We start from the raw sequence: 22,013 nt of genomic DNA, 5'->3' as shown, positions 1-22,013 counted from the left end.
ACAGCTATGACTCATTACACTGGCATCACCTGGCTATGTGTTCCACTGGGAGTTTTGCTCTTTCAACATATTGCCATTATTGGTTGCCACATCATTCACAGTTACAGGGCGCTTTCCCACACCGGTATGTCCCATCAGTTGTCCCTTGTACCATTTGCTAATCCTTCACTGGATACTTGTACACGGTCTGCATGCGCGGCCTGGCCACCACCCAGATGCATATAATTATAAGATGGGTTGGCTTGTTTGTTTTTTTCATGTTTACCTGGTATATCTGGTCCCGGCTGAAATAGATTGGGCAACCAAAAAAAGATTCAGACATGTGCTTTATGACTTAATTTTAAGGCATCTCCATTGATCAGTGGTTGTAGCCGTGGTAGCAGCGTAGCATCACTGCCATCAGACTTGGTGATTGGTGAAACCATGAAACTCACAGTTACAGTAGAAACGCTTTGTTTCCTTCTTTTTATGTGTACATGTATACTACAGATAAGTTGAACAAAGCCTCATGCCCCAAGACAGGGGGATGCCTTGTTCCTACTTCAAAAGTAGTTGCATCCCACACTACAATACTTGTACACGTACCCGGTCAAGCTTGAATAATGGCATTGGTAATACATCATTATTATTGTGTCAATATAAATGATGATGATGCCGAGCACTGCCCTAGGTATGGGTTTGAATGATGCCTTTTGATGGCACAAATACTAGTATGCTGCTTGCTTGCTTGCTTGTTGGCTCACAGTCAGTAGGCCAGTGTCTGGGTGTCCTGGACCAAACCCAGGGTCAGGACGTACTGTACCCAGTGCTACCCACTTAGTCCGTCTTGCCAGTTCTTTATGGTCTGTTGTTGTCTGGGTAATGTCGCCTGATCTGCCCGGCAATTGGCTATCACACATGTACTAGTACTCTCCCTTCTACCTAGTAATAATGTACTGAAGTAGCTAGCAAGTACTGAAGTAGCATACAACCAGTCTATGGTCCAATAGACAGACTGACAGTGCACTCAGTGACTGTTCAGCTACTGAGGTAGCCCACGTTGCCTGATTATAATTGGAGATTAGGCTGGCGCTACTCTGTAGATCCACAGTAGACGGTGGACACCACCACGTAACAACATTGCAAAGTGCACAAACAGTGACAACAAAAGATGGCAACCAAAACGCCTGCCATCAGTGCAGTCATCGTGGACTGGAAAAAACAACGTAATAATATCTTACCCTGGGCTACACGTACTGGATCATGGAGCATGGCGCCATGGCATGGGCCATCAGAAGAGCTCATTCTTATTCTAGTCTTAGCCTTACTCAGTGCGTCTGTGAATCTACAGACCGGCTTCAGCGAGGAAGCTATAATTATTATAATGAAGTATGATCGACCGCAAAGCTTGCTTGCACTGGCCCTAGTCAGGCTACATCATAAGTAGATACAGAAAGCTAAGACCTCCAGTGCTCCACTGGGCATAAGCCATAACCATGATAACCCGACTCTTGGTATCAGTGAGCCTACTGTCGTGAGTAAGGGGGGGGGGGGGGGCCGGGGGCTGCAAGACTTAGTGCAACAATAAAAAAAATGTAATGCCTAGACAATCACACGTGCTGTGACAAACTGGACTGAAGCCTCAGGAGAAGAATATCAAACACTGGCGCTTGGCAAAAGTCGTCTCCTACTTTCTTACCGGTGTTGGTTTGTGTGTGATTGGCACAGTATTCCTGCTTGACGAAGTGGCAGCGGTGACTCGAGCCGGATCCGCAGACCTTAGAACCAGCACTTGTGGCCATACCAGAGGCAGAGCGCTGACGCCGAGCGATCGACTTCGTATTCCGTCCCCGGCCCTGCCCTTTCAAGCCCCTTGCACTAGCGCCGCGCTGAGAAAATACAACAGGTCAAGTCACTGAGGAGAAAACAGTATTATTTGCCCATCAGCATCGCTATGTCTCAGGCTAAGTATGGAACAAACACGAGAACCACCAACACGCGGGACGACCCAGGGAGTCGCTTCTCCAGCCTGAAGGAAGACGCAGAGAATCGGAGAACGTTCAATTTTCACCTGATCCGCCACTCGGACATGGCGGACGAGATGCGAGCGGATGTGACGGAGTTGTGCGGCACTGCAGGCGAGAAGCATCCCACAAACGTCGTCAACATGGCCCGGATGATCAAGGACACCCTCGATGGGAAGTATGGTCCCGGATGGCACGTGGTCATCGGCGAGGGCTTCGCTTTCGAGGTGACACACGACATCGAGGGAATCCTGCTGATGTATTTTCAGGGCAAACTGGGCATGCTAGTGTGGAAATGTGAGGCGCAGTAAATGAAGAACAGTAGCTGTTTCTCATACGCATTTACATCGCTATCGTCTACGCTAACCGGACCCTCTCCCGATAGGTGAGAGCAAGAATTGGTCATGCAGTTAGGATGGTGGGGCTATTCCTTTTGTTTCTGACTATAATTATTACATGTGGAACATAATGACTGTCACCAAGAGTACACAACAACTCTTCAACTTGCTGGCACCTGTTCCGACAGTCAATCCCTGTGAACCATGCATTAGATGAAGAACTTCTCTCTTCCTTCTTTCGACCAGTGAGAGTTGACACGATACCCCGCCCTCACAGCAGGGAAAGTCCATACCATAATGTCGCGTATAAAAGCAGGTGCTTACGGCCGGCCGTATAAGCCGGGGTTCAAACCATGCTTCTACTCAAAGGGGAAGTTGAGGCTAAAATCAAAATGTCACCAGTTGTAGTCTTCGGGGTGCTGGGTGGAATGGTCTTGGTCCGAGAAAGCTGAGACGCTCCCTTCCTACTTGAATCCCAATCGAACTCGCGCACTTCCACCGAAACTGGGTGACTGCGCCCTACTAGATGGGGATTTGTATGCAAAATGTCACTAAAAGCGCCATTTCGTTCTTATAAAAGCACGGATGACCGCGATTGGCCCATATGTTGTAGTCTTTTGGACGCTGAGTCGACTGGCTTTGGTCCGAAAAGGCTGCGATGCAGCGTTCCTTCTTTATTCCCAATCGAACATGGTTGAACAAGCGGTCACGTGCTCCTGGGTGCCCAAATCACCTGGTCACCACGCCAGCAGGCGACAACTTTCACACCAAGGTTCAACTCGAGTTCAACTCGAGTGACAGGACTGCACCCAAAAAAGGTCAAACAGGCTAGTAAGTTGTACCCTGCTTCTATGTCATGCTTTTTTACAGGTCATGCTTTTATACGCGACACTACAGTAAGTCTCACCCATCAGGGCCATCACGCTGTCCAATTCCATACCTATACTGGTTGCAACACTACTACAGTGGAGATTGGATATAACGACACTCCTTCGGGAGAGAACAAAATGTCACTATATTTGATCTGTCACTAAAACCCGACTTTCCAATGTCAAATCGAATAGCAATATGTATATCAAAATGTATCAAAATGTATATCAAAATGCCAGGAATTGATTGCAGATGCGCATGTGCATAATTGCCTGATGATCGTAGTAATACGTGAAACTCAGAGTTGTGACAAAGCTTCCAATCTCTCTTGTGTGCATAATTCATATACATGTACTTTGATATAGATTTCAGATGTACATGTACATGTACTTTCCATCCGAGTCCATACATAATACATGTATGTGTCACTACGGCATGTACACGTACATCGTACTTCGGCTCTGCAGTACAGACAGCACGGTGTACCACACGCTTGGCATTGATCCTCGCATGTGACACAGACATGTTCCATGCATGCCAGTCCAAATGATAACGGAATTGTAGCCTGTGTATGGCCCTATGGGGAAAAGTCGTTATACTCGATGCATTTTTCAGGCCTTCGGGCACCAAACATGTGTCACCAAATCCCATCTGTCGTTACTTCCGCGATTGTTATACCTGATCTAAAATGTACACACTGTGTATGCAAATCACCAGCAGGCAGCATGATCATGGCAGATATCCGGATTGCGCGCACGTGTACGCTATCCTTCGTTTGTACGTAGTACGAATGTATCAGACACGTCATGTGAATTTTCGCCGTCGGAGGCCCTATGCACAGTTGCACACCCTTGTGAGGTTATTACACTCTTGTTATGCGTAACTAAAGGCCGATTCACGATACTACTTTTTGCTTACAAGAAAATGCCTGTCGTGTACAGTCGCAAGGCACCTGTCGCAGAAGTTGAAAAATCGACTTTTGCAACGTGCGACATACACATAAATTGAGTACAGTTTCTACTCTGGGTGCACATGCACCGTACATCCACTGCGCATAGGGATGTCGCAAAAACATAAAATAATTATAGCGAATTGTGTCGCGGCCACAGGTTCCGCAAGTCGCAGGTCGTGTCTGAACTTTGGTGTGCAAGTTGTAGCCAGCAGGCACGATGACCAGGCGACTGGTGTACGCACGAGCACATGACCGCTTACTCACCCGTGTTCGATTGGGAATAAGGGCCGGACGCATCTAGTAGGGCACAGTCACCCAGTTTCGGTGGAAGTGCGGGAGTTCGATTGGGAATAAAGGAGGAAGGGAGCATCTCAGCTTCCTCGGACCAAGACGATTCGACTGGCAAGAGAGTGCAACCTTGAGCTGTGATGGACTCGCCCGTTGCGTGTTTTTTATTGCGTCATTTTTTGGCAGAAGTTTGATCAAGTGCGCATGCCTTACCGCGGTCTCGCCAGTTGGAAGAGGATAATGGAGTTGATGCCGAAGCCACACGTGCGGCACATTGTCACCACACACAGCATAGCACAGGTAGTTTTTTTTTAAACTGCTCTTCCCCGCAGTGGGGCTTGAATGAGAACAAACGTTAACCTGAACAGCAGGTCAGTTGGAACAGAGAGCAGAAGAAGAGAGTGAGAAAATGTGGAAAGTTTGAGCTGAGCAGTAAGCCAAGCCACCGGTGGGTCTCAACACAAGTTGGCCAGAAAGTAACGCTGGGCGGAATGCATATGCTGGTCAACAGTAGCCTTCGCTGAAGAAGAAAACACGCTGGAAGTATAAAAAAAGAGGATTCCTTTGCTTCGAGCCCTAGGCCCCTGCTACAGGGTGACGACAGTCATGCATTGTGGCAATTGTAAATAGAAATGATGAAAACCGCTAGGAATATGAGTGTTGTGAATTTTGGCTAGTTGTGGGATAGTGCATTTTCCTGCATGATTGTACGCGAACATAATTCTGAGGAGTAAAATGGGGCATCAGTGGAAATCAAGCCTTTCACAGCAAGAATACGTGCTACGTGCACCCAGAAATAGAGGCGGTCAACTGAATAGAACTCGCGTGCACGCAGTAAAAAACTCAAACAGAATAGTGGTGATAAAACGAGATGATTGGATAATGTGCGGAATAGTGTTGTGCATTATGGTTAAGTATGGATAATGTAGGAAAATAGTGAGGTGTTCTGCTGTAGTTAGAAGATAAAACAAATCAAAAAAGATTAAAAACCAGACAGGAGAAGAGAGGCACAAATAAAAGACCAGAAAGGACATTGGGTTAAAACAAAGCAAGGGCATGTGGATTTACCCTCACACACACACACGCACACGCACAAACGCCCTCACACACACACACACACACACGCCGGTGAACAAAGGAGCATAGGAAACATACGGGGTCAGGAATATGGGCGAGCGGCATGCTCCCATGCCAAAAGCAACTCCCAGGAACTGATTTGTAAAAAAGGAAAAGAAAAAGGAAAACAACGCCAGCGAAAACAAGAGAGATAAAGTCTTGGTCTTCGTTGTGTCTCTACAGGTGCAGCAGGGGGCGCTAGGCTGATAAATCCCCTGTACGTCTAAGTGCACTATGAAAGTAAAATAAACACAACTAAGTGGTAAAATGGGCCCAGAGCTGCAACAAATTACACACACACACTCCGACAAAGGAGCCAATTCATTGCGCTTCAGGGCCTGCGAAGGCTAATGGGGCCAGAGACTCGTAGCAGACTAGGTGGTACTGTGAAGCTGCCGTCTACTTAGCCAGCAAACTGCATTTTGGAGTGGTTGCCGTTCCCATTGGCTCCATTGACGGTAGTCATGGCGTTGGATAGATGTCTAACAGCATGGTCGGACATCATGTGGATCGACGCCTGCTGCTGCTGTGCGGAGTGCTGTTCTGCTAGTGGCGGCCCGCTGGGCGAAGGCATGACCGACGACATAGAGATGATAGTGTTCTGGTCGGCAACGCTGCTGCTGCCGCCCCCGTTGCTTCCCTGCAGTGACACTGGCGGCGGCGGCACTTGTGACTGCTGCTGCTGCTGGCCATGGGTGACAGCAGACTGCTGTACAGATCCCATCGCGCTGCCATTGCCGTTGGCTCGCCCGTTGGCAAGAATACGGGGCGGTGACATCGAGAAAGCAAGCTTTAAAGTGAACACCTGACCAGCTGTGAAACAAGAACCAGGCAGCACACAATTGCTATAGACCGCGTGTGAAACAAGAACCAGGCAGCACACAGTTGCTATAGACCGCGTGTGAAACAAGAACCAGGCAGCACACAATTGCTATAGACCGCGTGTGAAACAAGAACAAGGCAGCACACAATTGCTATAGACCGCGTGTGAAACAAGAACCAGGCAGCACACAGTTGCTATAGACCGTGTGCACAATGGTATGGTTCTGATCAAGGTATGGAGCTGCTAGACCTGAACCCACTTTCAGTAGCACCGATCAATGCTCACAATTCAGGAGCCTGATTGGTGGGGAAATAGATTAAAGTTCGATTTAGCGACCCAAAGATTACATCTGAAAATAGCATTGCTGCCAGACTGCCAGTCCAGAGATTCTGTATGCAAGCCCAGTAGATCATGTGGTCCTGGACGCACCCTGTAGAATGCTCCAGGCTCATGCCCCCCCCCCCGAGTCTAAAGCAAAGTGTCTGCTTGCTTTTTCACTGGTCTAGTTTAGGATCGTAAAGACCTTTCAGTCGCTACAAGGATATCTAAAAGAGCTGGATTTCTTACCCGGACTCTTCCTGGTGGACATTCGGTGAAAAATGCCGAGTCAATTTCAGAGAAAGAGGTAACGAGAGCTGTGGCAGTTTCGTTGACTGGCATGGGATAGCACATCATCGTATGACCAACATGTGTTGATAGCAAGCTCATTACAAAGAGCTTGGTGGAGGGGGGGGGGGGGGGGGGGGGGCAACCTGTTCTTAGACACAGTCATTACCCACGCAGTGACAACACTTACATGCAGCCCGCAGAGGAGTGTGATTGACGAGAGCCATGGCCTCCAATGCTTCCACGGCGTTGGACCACTCCATGAGACCACTAGTGCGTGCACTTTCACCTGGTCAACAACAGCATGGCAAGCGCAGTGACAGTAAGATCAGAAAGGTAGAAAGTTCATTTTGCACACACACACACACACACACACCTTTTGACGCCCATCGCTGGAAGCAATGATAGCTTGCTAAAGCAGAAAGCATAGTAACTTGTGCTGGGATCGCACCATTCAACAGCCCGCAAGACTGAAGAATCGACCGCCAAAAACAGTTTAAAACACCCCCACATGCACCCACCCACCCACAGAGGGTAGACCTTTTTCCATTAGCCATGCTGTGTGGTAAAGCAGCAGGGAGGTTTCGCTCTACGTAATTATGTGCGAAAATTCGCATGTCGTACACGCTGGGAAGCGAGGGCAACTTTCATATGTAAATCTCTCTACGGATTTCCGATATATAATTTTTCGCGTTTTCTGGCTTTATCTAAACCGCACGAAACACAAGGTCCACAACACGCGGATAACACAATGGAGAGCGTGGCTTATGTCCGTGGCACATGCAGTCGACAGGTCTCCAGCGCAACACGGCATGCTTAGCGGTTGTGGAGAAATCACGTAGAGCGAAACCCAAATGCGCGGATTTTCACGCTTGAAAATTACGTGCAGGTCCTACGTTATATTCCTACATAATCATGTTGAGCGAAACCTCCCCAGTATGGATGTGTTCAAACATACCACACAACAGTGTTGCACTGGCATACTGTACAACCTCGGGGGTCTGTCAAATCAAGAGTGGTCTTTTTCGAATCAGCTTCCGGATCGGTTTCCAGATGAAGGATGGATTTTAGGATAGTGTTCAATAAGTCGGAAAATTTGGCAGCACTGTAAATAGCTAATGGATATAGAGCCACCCAGAACTAATGTGTTGTCTCTGGTCACTTTATTGAGCTACAACTGGGTCAGTTGGTCAGGTTCCATTTTCCTTCTACATTACTGTGGGCAGGCATGCATCCCAAGCTTCACACAGCGTACAGTACCTCATCGCTACCTACTTTTCTTGTCAAAGACGGTGATAAGAAGAGGAAGCCGAATAAGTGAGGTCTTAAAAATCTGCAGAAAAAAGACAGTGAAAAACAAAAGATAATGAGCCATAGTCAACTAGAGACCATTCCACCTGATTTGAGAATTACCTCCGTAAGGGACAGTCCGCAAATACCAACATACGTGTACATGGATTTTTGTGATTTCTCCGCACGCCTCCCCTAACGAGCGTACACACACACACATGTTAACCATTGACTGCGTCAATATTCCCGAGTAGATTGATATTTTTTTCATATCAACTGATAAAATGAACATGCACCATACCGTTTTGAGGCCGTCCTCAGTGATGACTGGCGGTGCATTGAAGAAGTGCAAGACCTGAGTTGGAGGAATCATTACTGTTGACCAAAGCAGTCAAGGAGAATGTATGGCATTTCGATAATGAAACCCTACCATGAAAAACAGCAATGCTTAGAGACATGCCAATGCAGAATTCTAGTACATGTACAGGACTTAGTTTCGTAGAGGATGAAAAAAGACTAGTGACATACTATTAATACTGGTAAAACAGTCACACACACGTTTGTACTCGCTCACTGGAATAGGCGAGAGAAATTCGAAAGGAATCTTGAAAGATGACACAATGCTATTGAACCGCCCAACGGGCAACACTCCCTGACATCCCCCAACTCTGGATGGACTTGGAAATGATCCCACTTACGGGCTCGCCACACCACAATACGTGGGCGAGGACAGGGACACACATACGCGCACCCACACCCACAGGAGTAGTGGCAATGGAGGATACAGTTCTTCCTGCTTTGGTTCGCACTCATGAATCTAAGAAAGAAGCACAAAGGGAAACAACAGTGTAAATTCAGAAAAAAGAGAGATGTGTGTGTGTGTGTGCGTGTGCATGTGTGGTACATGATGTGTGTGTGTGTGTGTGCGTGTGTGAAGGGGGGAGGAGAGTAGAGTAAGGCAGTGATACTAGAAGCAGCAGCAGCAACAGCAGCAGACAACAAAGCACAACCAGACAACTGCGACGTACCTGTTGTTACGAGAACTAGCATAATCAATTACTGCTGGTGTTCCGTCGGTTAGCTGGGCGATTAATCCCCGATCCTCGATGGATGAATGATGAGAAAAGCTATAAAGTGGAGGACAAGAAAAACAAGACTTCGTCAACAATCCTGGAGGGAAGAAAGAAGTGGCACAGCTCATTCCCAAACCAGGTCAACCTGGCACTCTCATAGGCACTCTCAACGCCCCCAACTAAGGGTTGGTTCACATAAGCAAAATCGGCGCCGCAAGACATCGCAAGACATTGGCGGTGAGCCAGCTCCCGATCCGTTACGCATACGGTTCGAGTACCAAATCTACTACAAAGTAGTACAGAATGCGCCCAAATGCTACGACAGGTTTGCCAATTGAAGCTTGAATTCTTTCTGTTTCTTCAGTAGTTCAAGGTCTTTCGGTGATGGCCACCCGGTGCTACATTTTACTGGAGATCATGAAACTACTTCTACACCTTTTATTGCAGTCTAGTAAGCGGTGGTGTCGAAATTATGCGTGCAAACGTTGATGAAGTCACACGAACTTGTCTATGTATCCTTCGTATTTTATTTCATTTATTTCAATTGTATTTGTCTCATAAGTTGCACAGCTGTCAACAGTCATGCAGATCATCCGAGAAGGATGGGCTGGTATGCTGAATTAATTTGCCACCTTGAAACGACTACAAGAATGGCAAACGGACCTCATCTTTAGCTTCAATTTAGGAAAATTTAGGATGAGTGTTGGTTCGAAATTTTGACAAAGTCTGGCTCCCGGTACCGGCGCGAACGGTTCACAAACCACTTTTGGTCAAATTTGTACGGGATCGGCGCCAGGGCAGATCGCAAGAGTTGGGCACTGTCCAACTTTGCCGGCGGTCCCTTGCGATATTTTACCGTATGATTTTGTTACGACTGCACTGGTTCGCAATGCGCCGGGAGAGGTTGCAAGAGGCCCACTCCCGATGACTCCCGGCGCGTACCGGCGATATGTGAACCAACCCTTAATGAATATCTCATAGGCTCTAACTGTACAACTTCTCAATAGATGCCATTCAGGAAAAAAGTATACCAAGAGACAAGAGTACATAAACGAAGCGCGCAGCCATAATGGGATGATGTCACAACAGAAATTGAAATTCCTGGATTTCATCACTTTGTTTTAGTGATACTATGAATACAAGCAGGATTCAAACGGGCGTTTTGCTATACAGTTGCAGCTAAGGCTGTGCTTACATGAGAAATTTCAACCCGGGTCGAGTTCAGCCCGGGTTGAAAGTCTGTACGATAGACAAAATAGGTGAGCGTTTACATGAAGACAGTTGACCCGGGTCAAATACTGATATGCCACCAAAAGTCCACTTCTAGAGTCCTGCATGGTCACGTGAATCCGTTCGCGCGAAATTTGCATGTGCAGTACTGTTCAAACCTGGCGCGAGATACGCACAGAAGTACGTTTGTACGATTTTCTTGACCGGGTTGATTTCAACCCTCCCCTTGGGGGGAGGGTTGAAATCAACCCGGGGCGAAATTTCAACCCGGGTCAAGCGAAATGCGTCATGTAAACGCGCCATTCATTTTGTGTGCATGGCGGGTTGAAACGCCTCATGTAAACACAGCCTAAGTTGTGCACATAATGTCACTTCCCGTCGCTCAAATGTATCAATAATGACACAGTCCAGCAATTTTGCCATGACAGACTACAGGAAAGTCAGAAGCTGCACACTCTTGTTTTCGTGCACTTTAGATCATACCCAAGGAAACTACACAGGTATACACAGAGCAGTGCAGGAAAGCAGGGCCTAGCACGGGAGACAGAGATTCCGAGAATACACGGAGTAATGAACTACATGCATCACCACAACTCACCTAATCTGAAGAGGTCTACCCATTAATTCTACTTGATTCAACAGCTTGATAGCGTTCATAGCTCCTTCACGACGATCCATCTGAACCATCGCCGCACCCGTCTTCTTTATTAAAATTTTAATCTAATCAGCACACACCAAATGCGGCACAGAGTCAGAACGGGTTTCCAAGCAATGGCTCTGTGGATAGAGGCCCGTTGTCTGCTCCAGAGCCGGGTTGGTGACCCGGTTGGGAGGGGGGGGTACTTGGACCCGTTTGGACAAAGAACACCGGGTCACTTGTGACTGAGTAGCCACACTTGAATGTACCCGGGACTGACCCGGTTGCAAGAGCTGTGCCAGGTACACGTGTACCCGGTTGGTTTGAAATCCTAGAGCAGGCACTGAGGTCTTCACAAAAAAAAGTGCTGTGCTCAAACCACTCTGTAAAGTCACATAGTCCATTAGTCTATGCTAAAGAACACTCACCTCAAATGACCCAAGCATTCTAGTGTCCATGAATAGGAGTGGAAATATTAATTGCACGACTTGGTTCAATGGGCACAAAACAAACCCTTCTACACAAAGCTGCTTTTCACAGCGTTTTCAACTGCGGTAGAGTACCGTGGAAGAGCAAAGAATAGCGCTGGCAGCATCCAATCCCGGAGCCGCAACGCTTTTCATGGAAGCAGCGCGTGGGCCCTACAAACACTCAATATCAGAGACCAAGATCCTGGTTGACATGGAACTATGCAACCAGGATGAAGCACACCAAGCTGTACAAAGCTCAGCTCAACAAGGCTCGAACGCAAAATGGACTTACATAAACAAGTGTGCTACATGCTTGCTTGAGATACAATATCAACGAATGTAGTGTACAAACTGCCCTCGGACACCCATAAACGCATATCATTTCTTCCACAAATTATCACTCACCCGCAAAATATTTCCATAAGCACAAAAGATGTTGAAGATCTTATCGCAGTTCATCCTGTCCGGGTCCAGATTGTAGACCATCAGAACAGCGCCGGATTCGTGGCAATAGGCACCAGTCATGCCATGCTGCACAACAACAACGACGACGACAACAACACATCCATATCAAACAGTGAATCAGGAAAAAGCACAGTGCTACATGCGCAGACTGCAGGTACACAGCACTTGTTTGTCGAGAACACACGTACAGGAATGAAGTGCTGACATATTCAAACAGCTGGATGGCACTTGGGCCAGGGACAGCAGCAACACGCCACTGAGTGAAAACAATGCTTGTCTGAAACCAGAGGATGTTATGCCGACATGATTTTCTTCTGCAACATAACTTGAATATTTCTTTGACTCAACATCCGAGCTCTAACTTTCTTAAATCTTGATGAAAATCATTCTTGACCGAAAGCACATTTCTGCAGCAGCAGCAGTGGCGCCTTACCCGATAGTTATCACCAGCAGGGTGGGGAAAGTCGGCACCGCCATACGTGGTGTAGTGCTGCTGAGCACCTGCCGGAGGCTGAATGTGACTGCCGTAACCATCGTAGCTGTAGGACTGAATGGGGCCATGCGAGTTTGGATGAAATACACCACTTCCTGAAACATCAGAGCACGGTACAACGAAGATGTCAGATTACAGCCAACTCATGGAGTTCCTCAGGCCACCATAAAAAGCTCACCACAGGTGTCCAAGGCTAAGCTCTGATCAGCATGTACAAGAAAGCACACAAGCAGTCAGAAACCGTTCGAGACACTACTCTAGCCACGCCACGCTTGGCAAAACAGCTATGTAACCCCACGCACTAACCTAAACACAAACACATACTTTCAAAGTGCTCTCCGAAAAACGTTCCAAGTCGCACAAACGTTGAGAAATATAAGTTATTAGTAGATTGACCGATCAGTCCCAGTAGAGTACGGATCAGATGGGCATACACATTCCAAAAGACACTGCAGGTCCAAACCAGCTTAGCTATGTTACAGTGGCTTCAGAATTTGGCCATCACCAGGTAGAAACAATGACGGTAATATGGGCGCATTCAGACTACCGACAACCCTGTCAAAACGTGAATGGCGATAAACCATGAAGGGCATTCGCACTACCGATAAACTAATGTTACTTGTGCAGCTCTCACCGCGGCACTAAGAAGGGATTTCCCCCTACTCCCAGCCTGAGCACCTTTTTACTGCCTGAATGCTGTTTCCGCCGCAGCAGCCGTGGCAGTAAAACGTTTCTGCCAGCATAGTGCCAGTAAGGTCACGTGATCAAATCACCTTGGACAATTTCCTACTCAGTCACTTTTTACCGGTAACCTGAACCGAGCAGCTTATATACGCAGTGTGTTCGGCCAATGATCTGTGAATTCTCACACCAAATGCTCAGCGCCAAACAAAGTGAATGCACAAAGAGTGGTAGCTAAGGCGCCAACAGCACCAGCCAACTGGAAATCACTGTGCTGTGAAGAAACGGCATCAGTAAAGACGTGGGTGATAATGCAAGTAAAAAAGGAGATGTGTCCTTAGTCGAGCTCAGGCTGTTGGCAGCTTTCTCCAACCATGTCTATGAAGATTGTTGGTGCAACACACTCTGCATATAAGATGCTTCTTGTTAGCTTGATAGCATTATTGTTTGTGCATGATGACGGCCAAGTACTGAAACGTTGTAACTTGTAATATAACAAAGCTGGTTTGGATTTGCGGTGTCTTTAGGAATGGGTGCAAGAAGCCCGAACACTTCTCTCGATAACTCTAATAACTCTCTTATTGGTGTAGAGCTCAATAGCACCAGGCTACACGCACAATGTTCACACTGCTAACCAGAGTGACCGCTAGAAACCAGTGACCTAAATTGAGAGAGTGTGCATATACGTTGCCTGGCCTATGTCCTCATCTTTCTTGCGCTTCATTTTCGTTGCCTGTGTCCTCATTTCTCTTTGCTTGCTCGTATTGCTGAGGGAACATACGCTGGTTTGCATTCGTGGACCCCTATGTTGCATGGGGGGGGTATGAGCGACCAGTAATAATACACGTCTACTCAATAACTTTTTTAAATGCCCTGGAACACACAATAATCAGCAGCCTACCACGTGGAGTTGGATGCAGCGGAACGCGACGCCCACTACCAGTGTAGTCCCAAGACTCCTCGTTATTGACGGAAACGTTGACTCGATCTGCCTGTGGAGCACACACCACGGGAGAATGAAATCAAGAGCAGAATGAAAGAGTGCTGGAAGAGACATGAAGGAAGCCACAGGGCTGTTAATACACAGATTTAGCAAGACACAGTAAACCATATTGAATCCACACATCATAATCCAGGGACACCAGAGCTGTAGTTCAAATACTAACAGTAGTCAATGGGGGTTACGCCGCTAACCTTGGAAAACTCGATCTTGAGAGTACAGCAGCCTGCGTAAATATCCGCATTGTCCAGGGTTTCCTTTGCCAGCACAGCTTGTTCTACGGTGGCTAGCGTGCACATGTTATTAAGGAAGATCTTCAGCATAAAGTAGACAAGAAAATGTGCCATTCCAAATGGATAATGTCCCTCGATAGCTCGATATACAGTAAGATCGGGCGCCGAAGAACGCAGGGGCTCGAGCGCAGCCTAGGAAAGTTCTTAAATTTTTGATTCTAGCCAGACCGTTCTTATTCACACGCGCGCGCGGCGAGTCGAGTGACATCATGACGTTTGTCATGTACATGTACATGTACATGTAGTGCAATGTAGTACTTCTAAACTAGTGGGTGTCGTAAATGGGAATGACTGTACATGTAGCAGTTACTGTTTACACGTGTACATGACATGTACTCACCTCCCATACATGTACAATGTATGATCAGTTAAATACTGCACTCATGTGGAAATTCCAAATTTTAAAAGTGTTCTTAAATCTGATAATTCTAGCCTGGACTGTTCTTAAATTTTGCCGGTTTTCCAGCCTGGGTGTTCTTCGGCGAGGTGTTCTTCGGCGCCCGATCTTACTGTACTCTGCGACACCAAACCTACCCGGATAAAAATCTTCCACTCCCTCCTTGCCAAACGAGACTGCACACATGTCCGTGTCCGTGTGTGTGCATGTGTGTGTGTGTGTGCGCGCGCGCGCGCGTGTGCGCCTATGTGAGAGCGTGGGTATACAGGCAGTTGTAATGAAAGCAGAATAGCTGAATGGGAGGATATTCAACAAGTGCCTGGACGCCGTTCTTGTGGAATATGGCAATACGCTGTACTTCACCATGTCGCTGGGCTATACTATGCAATACACTCTGCAGCAAAAAAAACACAAAAACAGCGACCAGTAAGTCTTCAAAAACAAGCAAATGGTCTATTTCATCATAAGAAGACGGAGCATCCAACAAGACACATTCACACAGCCGTAAAACGGGAAGCCCAGTCCAAATCACACCCTGTTTATCTTTGCCTCCCTTGAAAGAGAGGTCCAATGAGAGGGCCTGGGTTGTGAGAAACCGAGATGAATCGGACAATGGGAAGGCAGCAACATGTTGGGATCATGAGTGTCCAGCAGAGGTCGTGACTGAATGCTGAAAGGTCTCTGTTCGGCTGACGACTACAACATGGCCAAGTGGTTAGAGCATTGCTGGCCTATAGCAAAAGTCCCTGGTTCGAGTCCTGGTGGTGACAGTCTTTGTTTTTCAGACTTTTCCCCTTTTCATTCTCTCCAGCTGATGGGTTTTCGTATGAAGTTTGGACATAACTTAGTAGACATCCTTCAATGTATTACATGCACCAAGGTCAAGTTACAAACTAGTGTATGAGAAGAGCAAGTAAAGTGCTGACGGCTACTCACAGCAGTGATAGGGTACATTGGATTGAGGATGGTGAACAGCAGGATCTTATTGGGAGCATATTCTTGATGTGGTCCACCCGCTTGGCCAGCCCTAAAGCAAAACAGAGAATCGCGTCACAACACATTCTAGTACTTGTATGCATGGATGATGCTTTCTGTGATACTTTCTTCTCTCCTTCTCACCACCACCAGTATATAAAATTGGGACAGGAGTGCTTGGTTGCAACAACCGAGAACAAGATCTGTCAGAACAGTGTGTTTGCTTGGGACTGCACTCAAACTTGATCAGCCAGAACATAGAACATGTTTTACTTGCTCCGGCCTCAAGGCCAGAGCAATGGGAGCAGTTTTACTTGTTCGCACTGAAACCTAGCATGAACACCGATTTTCTCAGAACTGACCACATCCACACACTTTCGAAGCAACATCACGCCAATCACACAAGACTCCAGGAACAGAGCATAATTGGGGGGAACGGAGAGCCAACTTCGGTAAGGGCCCGGTCACACATGTACTCAAGTAGCGGTTCCGCTGAAGCAACCGCAGGAGCGGAAAATAAGATGGCAACTGCGAAAAGCGGAACTACCGCTCCAGCGGAAACTCAAATCTGCTGCTTCCAAAATTTTGGGAGCGCAACTCTCGCTTCTGAGGTTTCACTTCAGCGGAATATACCACGGTATGCTGAATATGGACTTGCTATGAGAAATTTGCATGTGTATGATGTCCATGAAACAAATATGTGTGGCAGACCTCGTCTATTTTCCGTACCGTATGCACCACAGTCCACTTCACTCTTCATTTTTCCGCCAAAGACGAGCTTGCCCTGTCTGTCATGTGCAACCATACACACGTGGTTCCGCTGGAGGGACAACAGTCTCGCTGCCGCAGAACCTCTCCGCTGAAGCGGAACCCTAGTGCATGTGTGACCGGGCTCTTACTCTGCAAGTACTTAGAACTTTGGTAACATTTGTCAAAATGTGCACAAGTCGGTTTGGTACAAAAAGTGCATGCCAGCAGCGTACGAAAACAATCATTTTTGCACAGTTCCCGCCAGTAGTCCTTTCCCAAAGACGCCATAATTTTTCGCAACTTTTGCTTTTCGCAACCGCCAATCCATGGTTTCCATGGCCGACTACCGAGAAACCATGAAAACGTGGCTTCTGTACCGTAGTGTGAATGGCCTATAGTGGGCCATTCACACTACACCCAAAACGAGGCGTACGTGACGTTTTCGTCTGGATAGCCATGACAACATCGAACGTGGCAGGGAAATCGTACCCCTGATACGAAAACGTAGACGACGTATCCAGACCCCTGTGCCGAGGTTCGTTCTGTCGTTCCTGGCCGTTTGTGTCCAAAAGAAGCTGTACGCACAGCTCTACGAAAAGCATGTACGTGCCTGTGTGAATGCACTTGCATGAAAACAACGTCTGCCAGTACGTCGTATTCCAAAACGTGACGCGTATTGTAACGTACTTCGAAGTACTGTATAAGAACAAATTTTCGTTCACGAAATCTTTCGTTATTTCACTCCACCAGCAGGCCTGTTACATACTAAATTTCGTTTTTGGTCGAGGTCTGTCACCCCCAACGTTCAGAATTGTTTTTAGTTTGGTACAAACGTTAGTTATTTCGTGCTCGCTAACGAATATAGCGAGAGATAATTCCAAACGAAAATTTGTACTTCTACAGTACAGTCGACCTACCCTTATAACGATAACCTCTATAATGATACATTACCCTTATAACGATATTTTCCTGTCAAACCAAATCACTCCATTGACTTTTGTATACTGTGCCTTACCCTTATAACAATATTGCTATAACGATATTACCCCTATAACGATATAAAATGGGCTGACCACTCGGCATTTTTCCATTTTATAACAATATCTAGCAGGGAATATGTAGAGTCCACTATCCAGGTAGGGCAAGCTTCACTTGATAAATCACTGGGACATGATACAATTCAATGGGGGCCCCAGTAATACCTTGCTGTGTACATAATGTGCATAGAACATACATGTACGTAAGTTTTGATGCTCTGAAGAGTGTAAAAAATGAACAAAAATCATTCATTATGACGTACGTACATGTATGAAATGAACCAGTACCCTTATAACAATATTACCCTCATAACGATATTTCTTGGTCTGACGCAAATATCGTTATAAGGGTAGGTCGACTGTAGTATGAATAGCTTATAAGGCTAGGCTGCTCCAAGACATGTGACGCACATTGTGCATTGCCAAATATGGAATGTATAAGTAATACATACGAGTACACTGGGATCAGGAGTGCATTGTTCAACACGCATCAACACTATCGCCATATGGGGCTAGCTGTGTAGGCCTATAGGGTGTTGGTGGCACAAACTACGCCGTTACGCGATTTGTACCACGTACATCACTCATGCACTCCATATTTGGCAATGTGCAATCCCGTTTTGGATGGTACCAACCAAACGCACCCTAAAGGTGCAGAGGTCATAGGGCATCTATTGACCTATAGTACAATGGTGACCTCAATTCTATTTTGGCGGGTGAACTCCAGCAAAGTGCAGGCTGGGGCATGGGGTCAAGAGGTCATAACACACTAGCCAGGAGTGGTGGCATGCAGAGTGCATATAATAATATTATATATGCGCATGAGGCCTCGAGGGGCGTGGTCAGCAAAAAATAAACTTCTGACAGGGTGCAGGATGGGCGAACAGAGCAGCAAAAGACTGAGCTCCAAACTAACTTTATTGGTAACCCTCTCACTGCCAACCATTCAAAAAATCGATCCAAGAGCTACGTGGATTGATGCAATAAAAATACCGGTAGATGAATAATGTTGCGCATGCTCAAATAATACTGTCGTACCATGACAAATGAGGGCTCTACGTCTTCAGGAAGATGTTACCGCGTTCACTTCTCGGTGGAGAATTGGCGTACTACAAAGCTCGAGCTTTAATATACAAGTGCACAATCAAAGTGTGCATTCATTTTTTTTAGCTGTCCTCAAACCGAGAATAACTTTGGTAAGTTTTTGCTTTCCTGAAATGCTGGGCTTAGAATTCCTTCGGATTTTACACACATATGCTTTCACAAGAACTTCCAAGTGGTTTTTCTGAGCTGCGATTTTACGAACCAGCGAGCTGCTTGTGACAGATCGCACCGCGCATACAACTGGCTGGAGTTAATGTGCCTGCTGATAATTCATTTCCAACACCCCCGAGCCTTAACAGAAATCCGGAACCTACACAAGTCCACGCACATTACGATACCTTTTGATGTTTTGGCTGAGTGAGAAGTTAAAGAATGCTGGTCTTCCCAGAAGCTGGATGTCATGATTCTAAAGGCAAATAGCAGGAACAGAAGTCACCGTATAGGACGCATTCTACTACACACAATTCCTTCCACTCTTTACTGCGCATAAACCGTTCTATTACACAACTTGCGTCGTTAGAATTCACGGAATCCAATTCCACCCATTCCGAAGTGAAGGCGGAATTTAAAATTCAAAAATCCAGAATCCACACGTGGTTTACGCTTTCTGGACCCCACGTGTGTCTGCTGTAGCTAGACTACTGATTTCTACAAATAATTGTTTACGTGAGTTTCATTGAGAGGATCGTGAGTGCAGAGTTCACAACAATTCCAGTTGCTAGTTTACATGGACGTAATCTGCTCATTTGAGGTTGTAAAATCTGGGCCCAGGCCGTGTAATCGAACGCAGCATTGATTTGCTAAGCAAACATTTTATTAAGCCTGACTTTCATAGGCATTTTCACAACATAGCTACAAATTCCATTAGCCTACTCAACCTCAACTGATGCAGAGTGGATTCCCTGAAACACTGTGTATTGAGCAGGGAGTGGTGCTTTCTTGCATGTTGGTAGAGTGGAAAGTTCAAAGGACTTCTTGTGCAATCTGGATGGCAGCCGCGAGTCAGTCAAGTGTCAAGCCAAGTCGGTAGGAAAAGCAAGAGCTAAAAAGTAGGGAGCAATACACAATTCCACTATTCTCGCTATGAATTGCTACGTCTAACTCACACCTATACGATACGGTACGAGATTCTTCACTTGGGGTGGTGCTTTCTTGTAGGCTTGCTCAGCGGACGGTTCGGCATGCTCCAGATGGCAGTCGAGAGCCAGCCAATTGTCAGTTACGAGTGCCGGCTAACGATCTACCAATGTACCCAGATCATACACAGTCAGGTAGTGTGATAGGGTCGGTTTTGGTCTTGAGGTCGCACTATCCGACTGCATTTGATCTGATTACATTCATGAATACAATGGGCTCGCCCTTCCAAGTTTAAATTTGCACACCATGAAATAACAATGTGACTGCAGAATCCGATGCGTGCCATTGCTTAACATGTCACATCCAACTATTTTGTGCCCCTCGATACCGAAAAATAGTTTGGCACAAGGACGATTTCATTTTGCAGGAGGACTTCCGTAGTGCCAGTTACTCGCCTTACAGCCGGGTGATATGTCCAAATTATGACCCGGGACATACTAATAATTATACAAGTCAACTTAAATAAATTACCAATTGAAAGATAAGGCCTTTCCATTTCATTCATTGGTGCTCCCCGCACACTAGTTTGTGCGTGACATGTGGGGGTACAGTGAGGACTACATCCCACCAGTCCGTGTAGTTTCACAGGAAGCAGGAGTTTCGAAGTCACAAGAAAATGTTGAACGGCCTCTGCCTGAATGACGAATACACCATAGCTCGGTGGCTAAGAGCATCCCTGGCCCATCGCAAATGTGCCCGGTTGGATTCCTGGTGGTGACAGACTATTCTTTCTTTAGGCTTTTTCCCCTTTTCATTCCATCAAACTGATGAATAATTGAAAGACGAATATCGAATTCACATTAAAATTCGCCACAAAATATCATGCAAAAATGTGATTTATTTGACCAACATTACAACAACAACAAACCAAGAATACATGTGAAGGCCATGTGTGTCGAGAAAGAAACAAATTGACGAAGATAAATAATACGACTTACTTTGTTAAACTGTACAAGGTTGGTAGCCGCCTCAATATCCTATGAGAAGGAAAGGTGCCACAAACAGGGACAAATATGGCATAGGACACATGAACCAAAAAAGGGCAGAGAGGCCGGAAACATTTCAATACTAATGATTATGTCAATGAGCAAGCATTACGGCGCTCGTCAAAAAACCCCAGCCCGATTCGACCTTCCAAGGAGTCATTCTAGATGAGAACACAATGCATGGTGTTCTTCAGTGACTTTTGAGACACTGCGTTGTGAGAAAAATAAATGCAAGTACTATTCCAGTGGAGGACACGGACAACAGCACGAAAAATAACACGCGTAGTTGGACAGGTAATTATTGGTCTCTAGCATTGCTTCGAGAAGTTGTCCAAGAAAGCTCCATTCCAGGGAAGTACAAAACAACAATTTGCCACACGTCCAGAAAATACAGCTCACGTGTCAAACGACTGACACATTTCCTCATACTTACCTCAAACTCAATCAAAGCTTGTCGGTGTCTGGCCATCAATGTGACATACCTGCACCACAAGGAAGCCAGAGACAACACGAGCGTGGGGTACACTTACCCCCCGAGGCAATACGACGTCTACACACAAGGAGCTAGGACTCACGTCACTTTCCCGAAAGACTTCACCACACCTATCAAGTCGTGCTCCCTTGTACCGTCCGAAACATTTCGTACATGAACTACTTGCGACGGCGGAGCACTGTGCCCTTCGCCAGGCTTCCTCCTTTTCAGCTCTGCCGACGATTCCTCGCCGGAGGCCCAAGTTTGAGGCCTGGTCGTCATAATGTACACTGCAAGGAAGCTAGCATCCACGACGAAAACATTTTCTTCTGCTGCTGCTTCTGATCTGGTTAGCTTGCGCATGCAGCATCCATACACAAACACATTTTCACACCTCGCGGGGAAATCTTTTCTTCTTTTCATTGAAAAAATTGCAACCAGCCTAGCCGAGTTCAGGCCCGATCACGTGCACAGATCGATCTGCTGACCACGTGCTCATGATTTTTCATGCACGGTCGGGGGGCGGG

At 46.6% G+C, this 22,013-nt stretch overlaps 2 protein-coding genes across 2 annotated transcripts; one reads left to right on the top strand and one right to left on the bottom strand.

Annotated features, from left to right (window-relative positions):
* Nucleotides 1-1,933: 1,933 nt before the first annotated feature.
* Nucleotides 1,934-2,314, top strand: LOC135813475 (dynein axonemal light chain 4-like). The gene has a single exon (XM_065326568.1). It carries the CDS (start codon nucleotides 1,934-1,936, stop codon nucleotides 2,312-2,314), a length of 381 nt encoding a protein of 126 aa, XP_065182640.1.
* A 2,635-nt stretch (nucleotides 2,315-4,949) lies between these two features.
* Nucleotides 4,950-21,849, bottom strand: LOC135815133 (heterogeneous nuclear ribonucleoprotein L-like). The gene is made up of 17 exons (XM_065328376.1): nucleotides 21,590-21,849; nucleotides 21,448-21,496; nucleotides 20,967-21,005; nucleotides 19,230-19,297; nucleotides 15,962-16,052; nucleotides 15,334-15,419; nucleotides 14,530-14,626; nucleotides 14,237-14,327; nucleotides 12,595-12,749; nucleotides 12,102-12,227; nucleotides 11,188-11,309; nucleotides 9,315-9,413; nucleotides 9,072-9,103; nucleotides 8,588-8,661; nucleotides 8,272-8,329; nucleotides 7,187-7,285; nucleotides 4,950-6,380 (listed from the first exon to the last, which is right to left on the bottom strand). Exons 1-17 carry the CDS (start codon nucleotides 21,847-21,849, stop codon nucleotides 5,971-5,973), a joined length of 1,956 nt encoding a protein of 651 aa, XP_065184448.1. The 3' UTR covers nucleotides 4,950-5,970.
* Between the last annotated feature and the right edge of the window lie 164 nt (nucleotides 21,850-22,013).

This window comes from Sycon ciliatum, chromosome 4, assembly GCF_964019385.1.
Source record: "Sycon ciliatum chromosome 4, ocSycCili1.1, whole genome shotgun sequence".
Taxonomy (NCBI): domain Eukaryota; kingdom Metazoa; phylum Porifera; class Calcarea; order Leucosolenida; family Sycettidae; genus Sycon; species Sycon ciliatum.
This window is presented reverse-complemented; position numbering and strand designations above follow the sequence as displayed.

Excerpts from the sequence above, each read along its gene's own strand:
- LOC135815133 (XM_065328376.1), bottom strand. The coding sequence starts at position 21,849 with ATGCGCAAGCTAACCAGATCAGAAGCAGCAGCAGAAGAAAATGTTTTC. Across the intron at positions 19,298-20,966 it reads ACCTTGTACAGTTTAACAAA|AATCATGACATCCAGCTTCT; the intron begins GTAAGTCGTATT and ends ATTTGCCTTTAG. Across the intron at positions 6,381-7,186 it reads CACTCCTCTGCGGGCTGCAT|CTGGTCAGGTGTTCACTTTA; the intron begins GTAAGTGTTGTC and ends CTTGTTTCACAG.
- LOC135813475 (XM_065326568.1), top strand. The coding sequence starts at position 1,934 with ATGTCTCAGGCTAAGTATGGAACAAACACGAGAACCACCAACACGCGG.